Genomic DNA, 22,896 nt, shown 5'->3' on the forward strand with positions numbered 1-22,896 from the left:
CTGCCTGGGCTGAATCCTCAGATCTCAGCCTCCTAAGTAGCTAGGATGACAGACTTGAGCCACCACCATTTAAGGCTTTGGGTTTTATGTCCTCAACCCTAACCATTTGAGAACCTGAATCTGAAGGCATACTCTCCTCACTCTCTTGATTTTATGGCAACAGAAGGTCTGAGGTCAACCTAACAACATCCTGGGAAACTTTCCTGCCTAGGGTAGGGTCTGCTGGAATACTAGCAGGTAAAAGTAGAGAAGAGGAAGAAATGTGGAAGCTGGAAGGAAGAAAGGAAAGGAAGGCCCAGAAGACAGGGAAGTAAAGAGAGTGCCAGCCTTCAGGAAAGTATAACAGAGCTGTAGCTAAGTTCTCCCTAGAAAGCCAGAAAAAGGCAATTCAGCCCTCAGTGGGTGTGGATGGAGCAGAGGCTTGGTAAGCCCCAAGAATCATATGGGGAAGTGGTCCTGAAAAATGGAGAGAGAAGGAACATATGGTCCTGAATGCACACCTACTCCTGGAAAAGCACGGACAGCTTCTACCAACTGCCACCCACTCTATGGTACTATGTGTTTTTAACTTCAATTCCTGGAAATGCTCTCTGTGTGTGAATTCCATTTTGTGTTTGTATTTTGAGATGGGTCCTGAGGTTTCTCTGTCTTTAGAACATACTTCTTGAAATTGCTATTGACATTTTAATTGTCAGGACTGCCCCTGAGCTCATGAAGAAAGTAGAGACGACAAAGGGATGAAATTAATATTTATATCACAATTATATGATTGTTGTATCTGTGTGTTTTTGTATTAAATTGACTGATGCTGTGTCTGGAAAAGTAGAGCTTTCCCCATCTGTTCTGAGAGAGAAGGTCAGAAGGTCACTATGGGAGGTATTTTCCAACAGGGGAGGGAGATGGGTAACAGGGGAAGGAAGGAGTCAAGGGCTTTGTCTTTAGAGCTGAGATTGCTCATTAAATTAGGAAAATCCTTCCTTGAGGGCTGATAAAACTGACCTTAGATCTTCAGGAGGATCCTGAGCCAGGAAAAAGAAAAAGCTGGCCAAGGGCACCCAGGCACGGAGGCAGCTCTGTTCCTTTTTCACAACACTTAACATTTGTCAACAGCAACACTTAGCCTGGTGCCTCCTTCTCCCCAACACACATACCAATGTATATTAAGGCCACCCAGCTCATGCCAGGGCTAGGCTATGGGGGCTGGAACTTTTGGGGAGGATAAGAATCTGAGCTACTGGGCAGCATGCACAGAAGGCCCTCTGACCATGGCACCCTCTCCTCCAGTGGCATCATGCCCACTGGCCAAAGAGCAGATGCCAGGCTGGATGTGTAGCTCAAAGTGACAGAGCTTCAGCCAAACAAGCCAAAAAAGCAGACTCCATTGGTGCTGGAAGAAGATGGAAAACAAACCACAGGAGAGAGAGACATCAGCCCATTTCTCTAAGAAGGCAGCCCTGGACCTCCTGCTTGGATGGACACCTCCATCTAGCTGTAGTCTAGGAGTCTTAACTGAACAGGTCAAGCTATTAATCAGGCCCAGAAGCCACATCTATCCTTTTATCCCTTTCCCTGACCACAAATAGCCAGGCCTGACAGAGTCAAAAGCCCTAATCTCTAATCATCACCACCCATTGAGAGCCATCATTTTACCCACTTTCCGTAGTTTGACAGGCTATATTAATGTGGTCCCCAACGCTCCCTTCTCTGCTCAAACATCGTTCGCCTGTGGCAGCCTAATGTCCCAGCTCACCATTGTCATTGCTGCAATGCTCCCGAGACCTCCTTGGCCATGTTGCCCTCCTCCTCACCTCTTGAGCCTTATTTCCTTCCTTCCATAGTGTCTCCCTCTCTCTGTCTTCCTCTTGCAGCATTTTTTTCTCTAAATCTCCTCCTTCCTCTGTTCTCTGGACTTCTGTTTATGATTTACCAAATAGGTTTAGAGCTAGAAAGGGGCTTAGACAAAGAAAGGAGTCAAGTATTTCCAAAATGCTGTCCTTTGAAATGGTAATCCGAGGAGCTCGTCCATGATCTTATGGTCTCTATGGTTAGATTCCAGAATTTCTGTGACCTTGCCTTTCACCTCTGCCTGCTTCCCTGCCCCATGAAAAGCCTGAGAAGTCTTGTGGGTGGTGGTCTGTCTCTCACTAATCTACCTTTCTCCTATGTGCTCTATAATTCTCTAAAGTGTCTGGCCTGTATCTTTTACTTTCCACAGAGCAGCTAACATCTCATGCTTCTAATATTCTGAAGAATACCCATTGGTAAACTGCTGTTAATAGATTCGTTCCTTTCCTAAATACATGAGACTAATTTGTTAATTTCTGTCTCCCAAACTTGTAAGTTTACCAGAGGCCCTGGCCTCCTAGGTGCCAGTCACATTTTGCTTTCCAATGGCCTTCAAAGTAGGCCCTGCTACCCCAGGGACATGGCTGCCAAACCACTAGTTTACTAGCCCTTGGGCCAAAACTCTACCCTGCTTCTGGCTCCCATCCTAGCCACACTCAGTCTGCCTTCTTAGCCTTTGTCTGGCTCTTCCTGTATCTTGCATAGTTCTTGGTGGGGGGTCTAGGATTCACCCCAAGTCTGTGGTTGTCTTACAGTCCAACAGAGTAATTGTTCAGGAAGGATGGGGTAAAATAAGAATAAGAAAGGAGAACAATCTTTTAAAAAAAACTATATCAAATGGCTTCTGTGTTCTATTTCATGTTAAACATGGGTCACGTCCTAGACTTTGATAAGAGATGTAGGCACATCACAGCCGCCAGGAGACTGGCTTGTCTCCTTTAGGCAGTCCTCTCTGTAGACTGGTTGGGACCCTTGCTGCAACTCCTGCCACTGGGCTCCGGAGGACCAGCTCAAAAACAGGCTTCTCTGGCCAGACACATTTTAGGATTTGGAGAGTTGCTCAAAATAGTCCAGTTTCTATCTAAGTTAAGGACCCACCCTTGAGCTCCACTCAAGTCTGCAGAGAATTCCAGAAGGAGAAAGTTTAGCACACACTAAGGATAAATCTCTAGGGTTGTCTAAGACTACAAACTTGGCAAGAATGGAGTGGGCAGGGCTAGATTTGGAAACAGTATCTGATAAAGAACTTGGGGCTGCTGGGCCCCCACCCTGGCTCCTCCTCTTCCGGACCCACCCACCCCTTTGGTGTAAGGGAGGTAAAGCAAGGCTGTGATGGCCCTGTGCCCACTTTCCAACCCCCAGCCACCTTTCCTATGCTGGGTGCCTCTCTTAGAGACTTCATCCTAATGAAACCTTTTCACTTTCCCTGCTGGAGTTTCATTAAGGAAAGGTCTAGTTCCTCAATGTGGCCTTAAAAAAAAAATCATTCTCTGAGACAGGAACTATGGTGAAGCCTACAGGGAGACCTTTCCAGGCTCTCCTCCTGCCAGGCTTCCAGCAACCAGCTTGCATTCAAGGACTTGTCAATGCAGAGACTCAAGTGACCAGTCTTGACATTATTCTTCTATGGAGGAAGACATTCAGCCCATACTGTAATCTATCCACAGGTATCTCTTGCATATCCCACTGGGTAGAGGGATGCCAGGGCTGCAGACAGCTGTATTTGACAGGGTTACAAAGAGAGGCCTGGAAGAGTCCAAGTGTCTAATATCAAATGCAGGGGACTGGAACAGGGATTCTTGAAGCCTGTTGGAAGGACAAGATGGGCTGTGCTGTCAGAGATAAAGGTATAGAAAGAAGAGTGACAAACAGCTTGCCTTGTAGGCATGATCTCATTCCTCACTCCACACTACCTCCACCGCCTCAGCTGATAAGAATCTGGCACTGTTTCCTGTAGTCCAAGGGTCTCAGACAATGGTGTGAACGGCTGGCCCTACTGGAAAGGACATTGTTCAGAGAAGAAAAAAAAAACACCCCAGCACAAAGCCAGGGCAGGATCTGTCTAAATGTAAGTGCCTGTTTACAAAGCTCCAATTTCCAAGGAGTAGAAGACAATGGGGGATTGTTTCAGCAATGCTGGTGCCCCCTTCCAGTATGCTCCTGTAGGATGGAGATGGCTTTGATGGTTCAGACAAGTCTCAGATATTCTGAGAGGGATGAACACTGATGGCGTGGATCCCTTCCTGTTTATCCAGGGTGTATGAAGAGGCAGGATCAAGGAAGACAAGGGGAAGGGGCTCCTGGACCTCATCCCTTCTATCCGGTCCTTGTGCTAGCTGAATTCTCAGAGAGGGAGTATACTAAGGGAGAAGTAAGAGCAAGGGTGTTTAAGTGTGTATATGTGAGTGAGGTGTGTGTGTGGACAGAGAGAAAAGAGAGTGAGAGAGGGTAAGAGAGAGAGAGGGAGGGAGACAGAGAGAGGGAGGGAAAGAGGGAGAGAGAGAGAGAGAGGAACTCTTCAGTTTATGGCTTACACTTGCCACTTTGATTTTTGGGAAAAACAAAAACAAAAAATTAAGGCTTATCTTTTCCCCCTGGTACTGGGGCTTGAACTCAGGGCCTTGAACTCAAGGCCTCATGCTCTCAATTATCTTTTTCACTTAAAGCCAGTGAAAGCCACTTAAAGCTATATTGGATATAGAAGTCTGGATAATTGGATATGAGAACCTCAGATTTGTTTGCCCAGGCTGGCTTTGAACGTCAAACCTAAGATCTCAAACCCCTGAGTAGCAAGGATTACAAGCATGAGCCACTGGCACTGACTTGAAAATAGATCTTTTGGAACCAGGGCACCTTCTCACACCTGGGAACGCTTGACTAACCTCTAGCCAGTCTGGGAGCACACAAGGAGCTGGCACTCCTGGAAACTCTGGCTTTGGGATCAGAAACAGTAGATGTACTGTTTGTTTTTTTTTCCGTATCAGTTCTGTCTGCAGAGGCTAGAATCTTTGTATCAAAGACCCTGATGTCAGTGAGTGTGCATCTCTCTGTGTGTATCTGTATGTGTGCATGTATGGGTGTATATGATAGGAAGGCAGTGCAGAAAAGGAACAGAACTATATCACACATTCTTTTTGAGACTGAAATTCACAATTTTTGATGGATGGGAGAAAGGTGGCTGGGTTAGTCGGGTCACTTTGGGCCTGGAGCAGTTGACTGTAAGGGCAGTCTTGTTTGAAGCTCTGACATGTGGTAGAAATGTCATAAGTACCTTTTATACTCATCTCTAAATCTAACAGAAACATACCACATCAATAAACTCAAATGTTTAGAGTACGTGAGGAGCAATAAATGTTATGCAATACTAAAACAGGAGTTTGCTTTGTATTGACCATTCTCACCTTTCAGGTCCAAGGTTTATAATTGTCAACGTGCTAACAGCGTCCTCTGGTGTTTGGTAGCAGAACAACAGAGGGATGGACACACACACACACACACACACACACACACACACACACACACGGTAGCAGAACAACAGAGGGATGGACACACACACACACACACACACACACACACACACACACACACACACACACACACGGGATTGGTAGATGTCAAATTACCACTGAAGGTGAGAATTCTAGACTAGGTACCATGAGAGGAAGAACAGTTCCTTCCTGTCCCTGCCTGTAGAGGGGCTAACAATCTAGCAGGAGAGATACACCCACAATTGTAGGACTGAAGAATGACAGGGGCTATACAAGCAGAGGACACAGAAAGTGAGAAGGGACATGGCCAAATGGTAGAACACCAACTGAGCAAGCAAGCTGAGCAAAGAAGCCTAACAAGTTCAAACCCCTGAGTTTAGGTCCTAGTATCAGCAGACAAAATGAAACAAACAGCCCCAAAAAGTTTAAGAAATTTTCAAGTCTACAAGAATGGAATTAGCTGGGTGCCGGTGGCTCATACCTGTAATCTTAGCTACTCAGGAGGCTGAGATCTGAGAATCAAAGTTCAAAGCCAGCTTGAGAAGGAAAGTTTATGATATTCTTATCTCCAATTAACCACCAAAATAAGCAGCACTTACATAATCATAATAATGTAACTAATAGCTAATAAAGAATTGTAATACAACTATTTAAGATAAGGAGTGTAAAAGGAGGAAACTTTTATTTTTTACTGGTTGATAAATTCATTTTTATTATCTTTAAGTAGTTGTATGAAGGAGTTACCATGCAACAAAACAGTTTATGAATACAGTGCATCTTGATCAGTGTCACCCCTTTGAACATTCTCTCCTGTCCTTCTCAACCCCGCTCACTCCTTCCCTCAATTTTCTTACTTTCATAGAATATACATTGAATATATTATGACTACATTCTCCCTCATCTTCTCTTCATTTGTTTACCCTTGATCCTCATCCCTCACTTTTTCATATCCATTTTTCTAGTGTTTGTTTTGTTGGACTATGAGTTAGTCTTTCTAAGGAACTACACTGAGTTCCTCCCTGAATCTACCATATTTTGGGTAATATATATATATATATATATATATATATATATATATATATATATATTTTTTTTTTTTTTGGTCCAGTTGTGGGGCCTGAACTCTGGGCCTGGGCGCTGTCCCTCAGCCCTTCAGCTCAAGGCTAGCACTCTACCACTTGAGCCACAGTGCCACTTCCGGCTTTTTCTTCTGCTTATGTGATGCTGAGGAATCGAACCCAGGGCCTCATGCATGCAAGGCAAGCACTCTACCACTGAGCCACCTTCCCAGCGCTGGTTAATATATTTATGTACTGTTGAATACCTCCCCAAAATGTTTGCTTATATATTTATAAATTAATTCTAGATTCCACTTATGAGAAAAACATCCTTTGTCTCTCTGTGCTTTACTTCACATAACATGATTTTTTCCCCAAGTCCTTCTGTTTCTTTGCAAATGATGGAAATGATACAAATCTAATGGATGAGTACAATTCCATTATATATACATACAAACATACATACATACATACATAATACATACCACATTTTCTTGATCCATTTATCCATTGTGGAGCATTTGAGCTGATTCCATACTTTGGCTATAGTGAATAGTGCTGCAAAAACATAGTTGTGCAAGTGTCTTTACTGTATCCTAGTTTGTAGTCTTTTGGATCACAGTAGTTCTGTGTTTAGGTTTCTGAGGACTCTCCATACTGCTTCTAGAGTGGTTGAACAAGTTTACATAAAGTGGGAAGCTTTTAAAGCTTTCTAAGTCTTTATACAACACAATAGAAGTCAATAATGTCTAAGCTTAACCAATTAAGGAACTGCTAAAAAAAATGGCAAGTAGTTGTCTCTAGGGAGTAGAGCTGGAACTAGAGAAGGGTAAATTGAGACCATTTTTCATTATAATCCTTTTTGTACCATTAGACTTTGTGTGCTGGGGGTTGAGCCCAAGCCTTGCACACATGGTAAGCACGTGTTCTACCAGTAAGCCTCACAACTAGCTATATTGAACTTTTAAAAATATATGTTAAGTTGCCTAAATACTTTGAAAGTAACAAAACACTGACACTCTTCGTTTGAGTCTAAGGGAATCTGGTCAGATTTGAAGGCAATCACTGTATACATCTTAGATGTAAGTCTTTAGGACTCAGCAATATTTGGAATGAGAACACTGTCCTCTACTATTAAGTGACAATGACTCAGTGCAACCCTGAGAATTCAGTATCTGGCAAGGTTTCTGAGTTTTCCTCACTTATCCAGATCCCATGAAGTCATTGAAAACATACAAATGTTAGATAGGCTCTATCAAATTTCTCCCTAGGCTTTTTGTCACATCCTCATCCTAGATGCCTTGCCTAATGTGAATGTCCTGGCATGAAAATTCATACATTATAGACAGAAATGCTCAAACTACCAGGATTGAGAGGTTTGAGTGGCTTACCCCAGCTGTGGAGTGTGCTATGACTATCCTACATGCATTTCAACACGTTTGAGTTGAGGGCCCCAAGCCTAGCAACAAGGACCTGTTCTCACTTATGTGGATTACTATGTTGGTTTTTCTTTCATTTTTTCTTTCTTCTTCCCCTCTCTCTTTTGCCCCCCCTCTTTTGGTGCCAGTCATGGGGCTTGAACTCATGGCCTGGGTGCTGTTCCTGAGCTCCTTTTACTCAAGGCTAGTGCTCTATCACTTGAGCCACAACTCCACTTCTGGCTTTTTTTTTTTTTTTTTGTAGTTTCGTGGAGATGAGTCTTATAGACTTTCTTGCCCAGGCTGGCTTCAAATCACCATCCCCAGATCTCAGCTTTCTGAGTAGCTAAGATTACAGGCATGAGCCATCAGTGGCTGGCTTTTCCTTTTTCTTTTCCCTCCTCTCTCCTCTCCTCCTTTCCCCTTTCTTCCCCTCCCCTTCTCCCTTCCCTTTTGTTCCCCTTCCTTTTCTTTTCCTTTTTTCCCTCCTGGTACTCAGGCTTAAAATCAGCCTCAAGCATTTGCTCAGCTTTCTTGCCACTTGTTCCATGCCCCCTGCCCAAGTTTTGCTGGTTAATTGGAGATGGAGTCTGACTTTTCTGCCTAGGCTGGCTTCAAAACACAATCCTCCAAGTCTCAGCTTCTTGAGTAGTTAATATTACAAGCATGAACCACCAGTGCTCAGCTCTGTACCTTGTACTTACTCGTACAAGGATAAGAATTTCTGCCCCTAGAATATTTCCCTACAGAATAACTACCTCCCAAAGAAATACATCTATGCCGTGCACCAGAGGCTCACGCCTGTAATCCTAGCTACTCAGGAGGCTGAGATCTGAGGATCCTGGTTAAAAGCCAGCTGAGGCAGGAAAAGTCCTTGAGATTCCTATCTCCAATAAACCACTAGAAAACCAGAAGTGGCGCTGTGGCTCAAGTGCTCACCTTGAGCTGAAGAACTCAGGGACAGTGTCCAGGTCCAGAGTTCAAGCCCCACAACCAACAAAAAGAGAGAAAAAGAAAAAGGAAAAAGAAACACATCTATGTTCTATCTTGAAAGTCCTATATTAAATACTAAACTTTATGTATTAGAAGGGTGAATTTCTTAAAGAAGATTTTTATTAGCATATATTAGTGATACAAGGGGATTTGTGTAATTTTCATATGTACAATGTACCCCAATCAAATTTACCACTTGCATCTCTCTCCCTCCATCCACCCTCTCCCCTTTCTAAATCAGTTCCACCAAGTTTCATCGCTCTGTTTTCACACATGCATACAAACTACTTTGCCAGTCACCTTCTACTGGTCCTTCTTTTCAATGATACTTGCTTCCCCAACATAGCATAGTTTACTTTTCCTGTGATTCATTTCTGTTCCAGCATATATCAATTATGTGAAGGTTTACCATGGTAATTCATATATGCACATAATTTAGTCAGATAAACCTTACCTATTGCTCTTTCCTGGCTCCTCCTATCCTCATTACTGTCCAATAGCTTTCCTTATGCTATTAAAAGGGTAAGTTTTCAATTTCCGTTACTTTATCCAGACTCTTTAATGTTTGTTTGTTTTTTGGTCAGTCCTGGGGCTTGAACTTGGGGCCTGCGCACTGTCCCTGAGTCTCTTTGTGTTCAAGGCTAGCACTCTACCACTTGAGCCACAGCACCATTTCTGGATTTTTCTAAGTAGTTTATTGGAGATTAGTCTTATGGATTTTCTGCCCGGGGTTGGCTTCAAACCGTGATCCTCATATCTCAGCCTCCTGAGCAGCTAGGATTACAGGCGTGAGTCACCAGTGTCCAGGCTCTTTGGCATTTTAAACAAGTTCCAGAGTGAATTTATAAGGAGACATCAATGGAGAGAAAACTTTTATTTGCAAAATAACAAGCATGAGTGAAGTAAGAAGAGGCATATGAGAACCAGATTAAGGTGGAAGAAAGAGAACTGGGAGGAAAGAGCAAAGGCACTCTCAGAGCCACAAATACATCTGGCTGTTGGCATCTTGACTCTGCTCTTCCCTCACACTCTCCTGGGGTTTCTTTGCTTGGCTCATAGTCTTACTGCTGGCCCTCTTTCCCTGTCTTACAGTCCCCAAATGCTCCCTCCTCCCCCAAGCCCAATGGAGGAATGCTACTTCGTACCTAATTGTGCTTGGCAGCAACTACTCAGAAGCTGTTACTGGGATTTTTTGCAGCTCTTAGGGGTTTTGATTCCCTTGGACTGCCAGGAATGGCTCCTCCTGCCATCAGAGGACTCTGGATTTTCTACCGAGGAAGTTCCTGGCCAGTCATTCCAAGAAGGGCCTGGATTCTCTCCCAGACTGGAATCTCTGCAGAGTTGCTCCTGGGGGTGGAAGGTGCTGCTGCAGCAGGGGATGTCATCTGAGTTTTCAGGTACATAGTCTGGTGAAAGAAAGGCAGGAAAAGAAAACTAAGCACTTTGTTTCTCCCAGGTGCAGGTCCTTAGGTCCTGCCCAAGTCATTTTCCTTCCAAAGCTAAAGACCCCACTAAAAGCCCCTCTCTTGGGAATGCTTCCTCCATTCCCAAGCACCACAAGTCCCCAGCCCTATCTCAGTTTATAGACCAAACCATCCTTCCAGCTCCACCTGTGATTGAAGCAGAAGGTGAACACTCCTCACATTCCCATTTCTTGCCGTTGGATCTAAGAAAGGAGCAGTCTCTATGGGTTCCATGGGATCCACACGTAGCACACAGAATAAGGCACCACTTCCTATAGGAAGAGCCAAAGAGAGATGTTTGCTGCTGGCCAACCTCAGCAATGTGAAATGCTTCCTGGGCTCTGTGTGTATGTGTATGTGTGTACATATATATGTTTGTGTGTGTGTTGAGCCACACCCCCACTTCTAGATTTTTGCTAGTTAACTGGAGAAGAGTCCCATGTACTTTTCTGTCTGGGCTGGTTCTGAACTGTGATCCTCAGATCTCAGCCTTCTGGCTAGTTAGGATTGTAGGTGTGAACCTCCAGTGCCTAGCCTTAGGCTTTTTTTTTTTTTAAACTATACATTTCAACCATCACGGGTTTGAGGTTTAGAGAGCCTGAATATGGTAATTCCAGGAGCCTGCAAGTAGGCATAGCCCTTTACAAGATGGATTTGGAAAGGAATTAGTCATGCATGTTTCTTTACTAGCATCAGAAGTAGACCTTGCAAAGGAGACCTGTCTGTATATAGTAAGTTGGGGGCTGGTCAAGAATGGGACTTAGCTCTGTATATCACCTTTATAATAACAAAAAATAAAAGTTTAAAAAATGGGACTTAACAATTAGCATCCAAAGGTTTGAAGGCAGGAGGAATTTGTTTCTCCTAATAATTGTGCCAAAGTCTAACTCCAAGATGGCACTCATAAGAGCTTTCTAGCCAGGAGCTTCTCCCTACCCTTCATCCTCAAAGGTGTCTCTGCCGTGTTCATACAGACAGGTTGGAGCATCACAATGCTGATAGCGCTGGTATAACTCTGAGAAAGCCCCTGGTTCAAGTTCCCAGGCAGCATCTCTGCAGTGGGAGAAGAAACACAGTAAAAAACATACAATCCTCCTTGTCCACCAGGAAGGAACTAATGACCCAAGCTAAGCATAGCTAAGTACAGCACAAGTTCACCAAGGCTGGGGGACTGTGGGAGAGGGATGTGGGAATCTTACACAGGGGTTCCTCAGTTTCACCCTAGAGTTCAAGAACCCAATCCCCCAGGGAATTCTGATCCCCAGAGTACCCATTTCAGAAACATGCCTTCAGCTCATTTCCCTTCCTCCCTCCCGCCCTTCCCTCTTCCTCCTCTCCCTACTTCCTCTTCTTCTTTCCTTCCTTTCTCCCCTTCTTCTCCTTCTTCCCCTTCCTTCCTTTCTCTCACCAGTCCTGGGGCTTGAACTCAGGGCCTGGGCACTGTCCCTGAGGTTTTTTTTCCCTCAAGAATAGCACTCTACCACTTGAGCCATAGCTGCATTTCCAGATTTCTGGTGTTAAGTGAAGATAGGAATCTCACAGACTTTCCTGCTTGGGCTAGATCAAACTATGATCCTCAGCAATCAGTCTCCTGAGTAGCTAGGATTACAGGTGTGAGAAACCAGCATCTTGCTCCTTCCTTTTATTTTGGTAACTACAAAGCACTCTCCTTACCATCTATCCATACCTTCCTTCACCATGCTCATTGTCCAAATTATTCTCATACTTATCTCCTCTCTAAAAATCTAGGCAACCCACTCCCTGGAATAATTCTTGTGGAATAATACCTGTCTGGAATATGAATTCCCATTCTTAACATTTCTTGAGGAAACTCTTCTCTGTTGTTGCACTGGGGACATTTGAAGAAATGCTTTGCTGATGTGTGGGCATATTTCTGCAAAAAGAAACATGGAAGAGCTTTGTGTTTGTCAAACACTGACTACCTTCTTCCCATTCCCACACTTACCCTATAGGGGGTGGTGTTCAGGAAAAGCAGTTTGGGTAGACTAGGGTGAAAGCTGCAAAATCACTTGTCAAGTTTGGAACCAAAATGCTTTCAAAAATAGTTCCCAGAGTGCCTTAATTATAATTTCTGGCCACAGGTCTTAATGGTGCTAAGTAGGGGTCATGTGCCTGAATACATTTTTTCTTTCATCCCAGTAATGAAGCTGATTTTGAAGCTACTTGATTAATTCTGGGATGAGTCTACTTGCTCTAGCAATCCAGAGGAATTTTTGTTGTTGATCATGGGGCTTGATCTCAGGGCCTGGGTGCTATCCTTGAGCTTTTTTTGCTAAAGGGTAGCACTCTGCCAGTTTGAGACACAGCTCCACTTCTGGTTTTCTGGTGGTTAATTGGAGATAAAGGTCTCACAGATTTTCCTACCCAGGCTGCCTTCGAACTGCAATCCACAGATCTCGGATTCCTGAGAAGCTAGGATTACAGATGTAAGTCATCAGCACCTATCCAGAGGATTTTGCTCAGCCTGTCTTATCATGAATGAGATGTTAAGGTCCAAGGATGGCCAGAGTCTAGGCTACTTTCACTGATCAGAAGCAGTCCTGTATATAGGCCTGTAGCCTAGAGTGCTGAATTAAAGCTTGCCTGAGTGTTTCATGCAGGGAACTAAGGTAACCATGGAAGGCCACTCCACCCCAAGGGTAGAGAAAGCCCTACCTGGATGCACTTGCGGTGGTAGATAGTTTGACTACAACATGGGCTCTGGATGTTCTCAACACTCGCTTGAGATAAGTCTTCACAACATAAGACGCAGTTTTCCTCCCTCAATTTCCCCTGTTGGATGTTCTGTGTTGGGCGATGTTTTCCACAAAATGATCTATGACAGGGTAAACAGAATTGTCACTGATGCAGACTCCCAGCTGCCTGGCCTAGGACGGTTAAGAAATCAGTCATCCAGGCCAGTGCTCAGTGAACCTCCACATTTGGGGAGGAGTATAAGCAGGGTGAAGAACAGCCCCATGTTTTCTCACGGCTACTCTTCCCCCAAGCAAAGCTCCCACGGCTGTCTCCCCAACCTCTCATTCTTAAAAACCCCACTTAGTTCTGAGCAGCTGTCTGTGAACCCCAGCTGTTTGCAATTTAAGAAGGGGACAGGAAGCAAGAAGAAACCCCTGTGAAATATCCAAGTCAAGACACTGTTTCCCATTATTGAGTGGAGGGACAGATTTGTTGGTGAATCGAAACAGGCCTGTGAAAACTCAGTTCTGATTTCATTACGTGGCTAAACAGCAAGTTGCAAAGGGGCAGCTTAACTTTACTCCTTCACTTACTTGTACTCTCCAAAAAATTGTGAAAGGCAACCCCTTTCTTGGCCACAAGGCAGATGGAAGTTTCTGACGCAATGGTTCTTCTGGCAACTGATAGCAGCTCCTTTTTTCTTGCACACAAAGCAGATCTGCAAATGGGATCCCAGACAATTCTCAGTGACCCAAGAAACACATCTTTCTATGGAATGGAAATGAGAAGCAACAACCATTCTTTTTCCTCATTGGTCCTAAAAGCTCTAGGGCATCCCTAAAATTGAGCTTCAAGCAGCACTGAGCTGTTTTCTCAGGATGTTGTCCTCTTTCCTTACTTAGGATGCTACATTCAAAGGAGAATGAGATTTAAGAGAAGGACCAGTATTATAGGTGTAGCTTAGTAGTAGAGAGCTTGCTTAGCATGCATAAATCCTGGGTATGATCCCTAGCACAATACACATACACCCTGGATTCTATCCTCAGCATAGTACGCATGTGTATGCAGGTGTACGCATGAAGACAAGCACACACACACACACACACACACACACACACACACATACACATACACACACCAGAAGGAAGGGAGGAGGAGGAGGAGAGGGAGGGAGGGAGGGAGGGAGAGAGAGAGGGGGGGGGGAGAGAGAGGGGGGGGGGGAGAGAGGGAGAGAGAGAGAGAGAGAGAGAGAGAGAGAGAGAGATCTTGGAAAATCCAAGTCATTTGACTGCTAGAAACAGGGATTCTGAGAGGCATTGGGAGAGGCCTAGCCATTTCAAAGGATTCTAACCTTCCTAGAAGCCCGGGCTGCCTCTTTTTTGATGTCTTCAGGCAGGAATCCATGGAAACCTCTGTTGGATTGGCCCCTCTGAGGCAGCTTACTAGATAATATCTGAGGGAGCAGCAGAACCAGGCGGTCAACAGGGATGAGCAGTGAAATAGTGCAGTGGGGTGACAATGACTAGGAAGGAGAGCTAAGAAATAATGTGCTGGAATATATATATATTTATATACAGTGTGTGTATACACACATATACATACATATATGTATATGTATCTCACAGATATTTATAGGACAATTTCTTTATGAAGGCTTCTGTAGCACTATGGGCTGGGAATAATTACACATGTTTCAAATTTATTAAGTGGTTATACAAAGAGGTGACAATTCCGTATGTCTAGTTATGAGCATAATGCATCTTGATCAATGCCATCCCTTCCATCATTCTCCCCCAGTTTCTCCCTCCCATCCCTACCCTCAAGTTATGTAGTTTAATATCCAAATATTAACCCATTGAATAAACTTTCCACAGATGTGACTTTCTCAAGGCCACAGAGATCCAGAAACTGTGCTCCCATGTACCTTTATATTATACTGCCTCTCATTTACTGAGGGCTGCTGCTATTGTGAGCTCTGAACATTGGGAAAACATTTCCTTTGTACATATTCATTTTGTGCATACCACAACTCTATGATACCAAAGTTATTGTGACCTTTATCTTACAGTGGCCACTGAGGTACAGTGTGACAAGTGACATGGGCTAGGGTCACAAGACAAGGAGTAGCAGAAGTAGCATTCACACCTGGACCTACAGACCCTACTCTTTATTCTTTCTGCTATATTCTTCTTCAGTACAGAATACTTTTGTCAGAGTATGACAGAAGGGAAAACAGTATTTTAAAAGTTTATCTGGTAGATCGGGTGCCAGTGGCTCATGCTTGTAATCTTAGCTCCTCAGGAGGCTGAAATATGAGAATCTGGGAATGTCAGATGAGGTTTGAAGCAAGCCTGGGGAGGAAAGCCTGTAAGACATTTATCTCCAATTAACTACCAAAAGAGATAGAAGTGGAGCTGTGGCTCAAGTGGAACCCTGAGCAAAAAGCTCAGGGACAGCACCAGGTCCTGAGTTCAAGCCCTAGGACTGGCATACTGTATTATAGAAGGGAAGAAGTTGTGTATTTATTTATTCAGTGCTGGTACTGGGGCTCGAAGGGCCTCACACTCTTGCTAGGCTATTTTTTGTTGTGTACATGTCTTAGGGCTTGAACTTAAGAACTGGGCACCGTCTCTGAGCTTTTTGCTCAAGGTTAGTACTCTATCATTTGAGCCACACCTCACACTTTTGGCTTTTTTGGTGGTTGATTGGAGATAAGAGTCTCACAGACTTTCTTGTCCAGGCTGCTTCTAATTGGGATTCTCAGATCTCAGCCTCCTGAATAGCTAGGATTATAGGAGTATGCCACCAGTGTCCAGCCTCAAGGCTGGCACTCTACCAAATGGAGCCAAGCCTCCACTTCTGGCTTTTTACTGGTTAACTGGAGATAAGTCTCTTGGATTTGTCTGTTCAAGGCTGGCTTTGAACTGAAACTCTTAGATCTCAGCTTCCTGAATAGCTAGGATTATAGGCATGGGTCACTGATACCCAGCAGGAATTGTACTTTTAAAAATGTACTTTGTTTCTTTGTTTATGTTTTTAAGATAGGGTCTAGCTATATAACTCAGGTTGGTCCCAAATTCTTGCCTCAACCTCCTAAGTACTGGGAATGTAGGCATGAAGTACCATACCTGGGATAATGGGCCTTTTGTTTCTGAAAAGCTTCCTAGGTAGAATCTGGAGTGGGAAATCAAGGAGAAAGAAGCAGCTGGGCATGGTAGGTCACAGCTGTAATCATAGCACTTGGGAGGCTGAGGCTAGAGGGTTAGGTATCTGGAAATAGTGAGGCCTTATCTCCAATAAACCACTAGAAAACTGGAAGTGGCGCTGTGGCTCAAGTGGTAGAGCACTCGCATTGAGCTGAAGAGCATAGGGACAGCGACCAAGCCCAGAGTTCAAGCCCCACGACCGAACAACAACAACAACAACAAGATATCTGAACTTCTTTCAGTTATATGAAGTAGTTGTATGAAATGTGTAATAGGAGCTCAGATTTTTTTTTTTTTGAGACAGGTCTTGCTGTCAAGGCTGGCCTTGAACTGTGATCTTCCTACCTCAATTTCCCAAGTGCATCAGGTTATCTTATTTTGACATTATAGGAAAGGCAACACCATAATGTTAGATGACTTCAGGGGTATTTAGCTTATAGCTATATGTTACTAATTATGCTTAAACAAATGTATCTAAATACTAGTTACCTTAAAGCTTTAAGCATAGCATGAATGATTTTTGTTTAACTTATACTTTTAAGTAATATTCACATTTTCTAGATATAATAAGCATGTGTTATTTCTATAAGCAGAAAAGCCAGTAAAGATCAGATAATCTAAAAATATCCTTTAATAGGAGTTTGTTTTAATATTTCTTGGCCACCCATATCATAAAATATCAATTAGCAATTAAAAGAAAAAAAAAAACCCTACGTCCATAGGTTCTATATCCAAAGATCTATAAAATATATGGAAAGGAAAATAAAACAAGATACAAAATATTGTATATAGTATGTTTATTTTTATGTTAAAAATGTATAATCTTGTAAATGCATCAGAATTAACAAAGCCCTGAGACCTGCAGGACATCCAAGAAAAGAAAATCAGAGCTCTTTTTCATGCACACAGATGTAAAAGTCAAACAAAATATTAACAAGTTGTATCCAACACTATGTTTAAAGGATAATACATTATGATCAAATAGGGTATGTTCAAAGAATGTAAGATTAAAGAATCCAGTTGTAACAAACCACATTAACAAATTAAGAGAAAAATTAAGATAATCTCAACAGAAGCAGGAAATACATTTGACGAATTCAATACACATTCATGATAGCCTCAGTAAAAAAGAGAACTTCAATCTGACAGAAAGCACCTATAACAAAACCTTACAGCTAAAATCATATTTATAATGGTGGAAAACTAGATACTGCCCTCTAATGTTGGGAACAAGACATGAATGACACTGACACCACTTCTATTGAACATTATGTTGAAGGATTTAGCTTTATTGAAAGCAAGAAGAAATAGAAAACAAAAATTGAAAAAAAGAAAACATTGTCTTTATTCAGACTATGAGCTTAAGGCTAGATTAAAAAATAGTCTGTATAGCAAAAGCTATAAAACCTACAAAGCAAAGGAAGCTTATACTCACAAGACAGAAATAATGCACACTGAGATTGTCTTTCTGAAGGAATTCTCCTAGCTTTTCAGGATCCCCAGGTTCTCGAAGGCATAGTCTGCAAACTAGAAGAATAAACCTTAGGATTAACTGGGCACAGTAGCTCCTGTGATCCTAACTATATAGGAAGCTGAATTGGGAAGCATCTTGGTTCCAGGCTTGCTGAGCAAAAAAGTTGGAGAGACTGTCTCAATTGAATAAGCTAGGAATGGTGGTATGTGTGTGTCATTTCTGCTATGGTGAAAGCATAAAAACAGGATCCCAGTGCATGGGTCATGCAAAACGCAAAACCCTATCTCAAAATCAGTACTGCAGAGTACTGCAGACGGGTGCTGATGGCTCAACACCTGTAATCCTAGCTACTTAGGAGGCTGAGATCTGAGGATCACAATTTGAAGCCAGCCCAGGCAGGAAAAACCATGAGATTCTTATCTCCAATTAACCACCAAAACACCAGAAGTGGAACTGTGGCTCAAGTGGTAGTGCTAGCCTTGATCTTAGGGACAGCGCCTGGGCCCTGAGTTCAAGCCCCACAACCGACAAAAAACAATCAAAACTAGTGCAAAAAAGGCTGAAAAGCATGGTAGTACAACACCTGCCTAGCAAGTATGAGGCTCTGATTTCAAACACTAGTATTGAAAAACAAAAAGTTAATTATATAGGCCTGGCTCAATTTGACCATTAATGGAAGAGGAAGCCAGGTGCTAGTGGCTCACGCCTGTAATCCTGGCTACTCAGGAGGCTGAGATATGAGGATCTCGGTCTGAAGCTAGCCTGGGCAGAAAAGCCCCCATAAGACTCTTATCTCCAATAGACTACCCCAAAAAGCCAGAAGTAATGCTGTGGCTCAAGTGGTAGAGTGTTAGCCTTGAGTCAAAGAGGCTCAAGGACAGCACCAGGCCCTGAGTTCAAGCCTCAAGACTGGAAAAAAGGCCCAAAAAGAATGGAAGAAGAAAAATAAAACCACAAAAAAATGGGAACCAACTACTTAAGTATAGGAAGGAGTATAAAGGCCCCTCAGCTTACAAAGGGCTTATGTCCAGATATAATTTGAAAATTCATATAATAGACCTTTTTTCCCTCTCATGCTTGTATAGCTGACTGGGTGCTGTATTTTGCGGCTGTTTCCCAGCATTAAAGAGAACACTGTACCAGAAATTTTGCCAGCACAAGAAAAGGTAAAAATATTTTGTTTTCATATCACTATAAAGCCAGATAATCAAGGACCATCTGGGTTGAAAAATGAGTCATTTTGGAAGTGATAAAGGTTAAGATGAGGTGTCATTTGGTATGTCAGGCCTTGATATAATTTATATGATACTGAAGGATTTGGCTAAAACAACTTCCTATTATGTTGGTGTCAAGTGGCTTTTAACTAACTTGCTTTATAAACTTCAAACAAAAAATTTAAGTTACAGACCCTGAGTTCTTCATATCTTGGGAGAATCTGGGAAGGAAGCGGGGTTGACAGTGAGGGCAGCAAGCTAACTGCCTCACACAAGTGGCCTTCTTTGCTAAGGTCTGGACACAGTGGCCAAACACAGCTTCATTTTTCTTACCAGGCTCTGAAGATGGTTTTCTCTGGATTACCCTTCTAGTCCTGGCAGATTTTCTATACAAGAGAAAAAGAAGTACAAGGTGGCCAACCCTTAAAATATCACATATCTTATGGAGGCCCAAAATATCTAAAGGCTAATATACTAAGTGTTTTTCATATTTTCCAAGCATAAAACATACCCATTACATTATTTGAAAGTATGGGTTAGTGTTAAGGTTAAACAATCTTTCTGATATCGTCTTTCTGTCCCAAGAGCCTGCACTGCCTATGTTGACTGAATGAAAATGTAAAAGCAAATTCTTTATTCTTTTTCTGACAACTACTTGGAATCTTAGGTGGTACCATCTTCCTAATGCACAGTAAAGTGATACCAAAGTTCACTGAGCATTTCACATTGATAGACACTATTCTTCACGTTTTCTGTACACTTTTTTTGGGGGGCCAGTCCTGGGGCTTGAACTCAGGGGCTGGGCACTGCCCCTGAGTTCTTTTGCTCAAGGCTAGAACTCTCCTACTTTCAGCTTTTTTGGGTGCTTAATAGGAGATAAGAGTGTTATGGACTTTCTTGCCTGGGCTGGCTTTGAACAGAGATCCTTGGATCTCACCATCCTGAAGTTACGATTACAAGTGTGAGCCACTAGCACCAGGCATATTCTTCTTTTTAGATTAGAAAGAAAACATCAAATTTAATTTGAAGAACATTCAGAAATTGTTTGCAGGAACAATGGAGCAAATCACTCCTGAGGAGTCTAGCAGCTTGGTGTCACATTTATTGGAACAGTTGGAGAAAAATATGAACACCATTTAGCTTAAGAAGTTGTAAGTTATTTGCAAATCAATCATCTCGGGGTAGAAGAATCCTTGATCATAACTTAATATCAAAAGGTATGCAGGGTTCTCTGAATGACTTCTACATTTGAAGAGGCAATTTTACCAAGTCTCCTACTTTCTACATGGGATAAATTCTTGGTTCCAACTCTCAGAGGAGTACAACACCATCTCCACTGACAAAGAGCACTGGAATATTCTGTTTTGTTTATGTATCTCTTCACACTTCTCGTCAATTTCTATGTTGGTCACTATGTCTTCCACATTTCCCAGTATCATATTTAAATGTTGGTCATAAGCATGAATCTGCCTTGAAGCTCTCAGTCATTTCTCATCTTCACATAAAATCCTCTCATTCAGGCTGAGCCTGATGAGATCCAGGGACTCCTCCAGTTTTTTGCTGGTCCCCGTCATCCAACATGTTTCAAATCCTGTGCCTTTCCCCCCATTTCTTGCAAGAACTGGAGAGCATTTCTGGTTTTCCCCCATCCCCCCTAAAAGGAAAGGACAAATGTGCCAGAAGTGTATTGGTGTTTTGTTCCATCTGGTCTATTCTTGGCATTTTAACATGTACTAGCTCAAGGAATGTACAGTATAGGTCAGTGATGTACAACACTAAAAAGTGGGTACATTAATGTGCATATTTACTAGATGAGAAAACTGGAGCATAAAGAAATGACCTGTCCCAGGACACACAGCAAATGGTAGAGAGAAGATGCGGATTTAGGTAATAAAGTTTCAGAGCTAGCTACCCAGGACAACTACGGTACACTAAGAAAGGCAGTGTCCAGGAACCCCTGATATGTACTTTCACACAGTTCAATCCCAGCCTGAGACATGCCAAGGGGAGCAAGAGTGTTTTATGTACCACTGGCCACTGGACAATTTCTCCCAACTCACTCTCGTCAACTAATCTACCTCAGTCTTTGGCATTCCTTCTTTTCTTTTATAGTCTTCATTCGTTGCTGCCTCTCTGTCCTATCTTGAATTCTTCTGTACTATGATGAGGACAATATAGGCTCTTCCAGCTATGAATATAAATAGGGTTTGGTCAGTATTTTGTGTGTGTGGAGTACTGGGGATTGAATTTAGGACTGCTTTGGGTAAATGCTCTACCATTTGAGTAATGCTCCGAAACCATGGAGCAGTAATTTAATTCTCATCTGAATATCACATTCCACAAAGGTCAATAGTGCATATCATCTCCCAATACATGTGGTAGAATAAAAGGGATACCAAGTATCATTGTTAGTACTAGCCAATCATTATTAAATTGGGTATGTTGTAGGCACGCTGGGTGTTAACACATAAGGATCCCATGCACTAGGTAGAATTACCTCCATTTTCAATGTGAAGAGACTGAGGCACAAACAAAATATTTCACCCAAAGCCAGAGTTCATAATAAAGGTAGGATCTGAAGTAGCTTCATTCCAGAGGGCAATACTGACTCCCATGTTGTGTATTAAGTTGGAACACTACTTGACTTAGTTAAAATAGTTTTTTGGTGCCTACTAAATGCAGGAGACAGCACTCAGGAAAAAAGGCATCCAAATGTGGGTGCCTTAATCCTACCCAGAAAAAGCTAGATGACAAAGAATAATACCAACACCCCTTTATTCCCGCCCCCTTTTTAAACTAGACACAGATGACCACTGAAATTTGGTTTGTCCCCAACTTTTGTCTAGACCTTAGCAGAATAAAATGTCCCACAGTGGAGAAAATACCGTGCAACTCCTCCTGTTGCTAGGATTACAAATTAATAGTTTTCAATGGCCCAGGGTAAACCCCTGAATGGGGACAAAAGAAACCAATCTATCCCATGAAGAAAGTATTACTGTCAAGTCAGAGGAAGAAGAAAGATAGTTTCTAATGAGTGCTACCTGAACGAGGGATTATATACTCTAGTGCCCCAGCCTCAGATCAAGGCTGAGCATTCTGAATCTCTTTAGAGACCTTTGCCTGCATGAACGTGGCTACTGAGGCCATAGGAAGGCTGGCCTGCTCACCCATTCTTTTAGTGCGAGCCCCATCTCCTCTTCCAAGCCAGCAGAGGAAATTGCAGAAGTTGACAATCTGTTGCCTCCCGACTCCACCCAAAAAGCACTAAGACAGGCTGGAGGAGGAGAGAAAGGCGCGCACTAACTTTGCTGTTCCAACTGGGGTAGGCACCGGAGCTGACAACCGGGCTATCCCCCACCATCTTTGCAATAAACCTTGAAACTTCGGTTCTTTGCATCGCTGGATCACGACGTTCCTTGAGAAAGAAGAATCTGGTCCCACTAGGAGTTAAAGGATGCAACCACCTTCCAAAACATCTGAGGGACGTGACTTCCACCATCCGCTCGTGCTCCCTCGAAAAGCTTACCAAGATGTTTTTCTGGATTAAGTGCTGGCTAAGTGCTTGCTGAAAAAATTAAAAATAACGCATTCGGCTCCGCCGCGATCGCAAGAATAAAGAATGATCTATCTGGAAAATACGTATCCGTGTGGCCACAACCGTCCTCCAGAGGTAACAGCCGGAGAAGGGGTTCAAGGAGCATCCCGTGGATGCCAGACCAGGCTCATGTCGCGCCGGCCGGGTGGCTGGTGCGAGGCCGGGCTGGAGGTCGCCTCCGCCGCTCGCTCCTCACGGTCGCGTACGGGCCGCCACTCCCGGGCCGGGGCTGCTCACCCAGCTGTTGCTGAGGGCGCCGCTATCTCGGGGATTTATTCGTTGTCACAAGCCGTGATAGCTACTTCACGGGCGGCCGCCCCGCGTGGTGACTGCGCGGGCGAAGGAGGCGAGGGCTCAGGCAGGGGCGGGGCCACGAGGACTGCGGCCCCACGAGGGCCGTAGGAAAACCGGCAGTTGGGCGAGTCGGACCGCTAACGGCCACGCG

General features: G+C 43.4%; 1 protein-coding gene and 1 pseudogene across 2 annotated transcripts; both read right to left on the bottom strand.

Annotated features, from left to right (window-relative positions):
* Window positions 1–9,705: 9,705 nt before the first annotated feature.
* Window positions 9,706–22,882, bottom strand: Phf7 (PHD finger protein 7). 2 transcript variants are annotated; one of them, XM_042680292.1, is made up of 11 exons: window positions 22,383–22,882; window positions 20,935–21,044; window positions 19,190–19,242; window positions 17,604–17,695; window positions 14,314–14,415; window positions 13,556–13,680; window positions 12,942–13,101; window positions 12,053–12,159; window positions 11,202–11,318; window positions 10,413–10,537; window positions 9,706–10,208 (listed from the first exon to the last, which is right to left on the bottom strand). In XM_042680292.1, the coding sequence occupies exons 2-11, from the start codon at window positions 20,973–20,975 to the stop codon at window positions 9,982–9,984; spliced, it is 1,149 nt and encodes a 382-aa protein (XP_042536226.1). In that variant the 5' UTR covers window positions 20,976–21,044; window positions 22,383–22,882; the 3' UTR covers window positions 9,706–9,981. The 2 variants fall into 2 exon arrangements, with proteins under 2 accessions (XP_042536226.1, XP_042536227.1); XM_042680293.1 differs by lacking the exon at window positions 11,202–11,318.
* On the bottom strand, window positions 20,168–20,437 carry LOC122107880 (annotated as a pseudogene).
* Window positions 22,883–22,896: the final 14 nt, after the last annotated feature.

The sequence above is a fragment of the Dipodomys spectabilis genome, unplaced genomic scaffold, assembly GCF_019054845.1.
Source record: "Dipodomys spectabilis isolate Male_0828 unplaced genomic scaffold, ASM1905484v1 ptg000054l, whole genome shotgun sequence".
Taxonomy (NCBI): Eukaryota; Metazoa; Chordata; class Mammalia; order Rodentia; family Heteromyidae; genus Dipodomys; species Dipodomys spectabilis.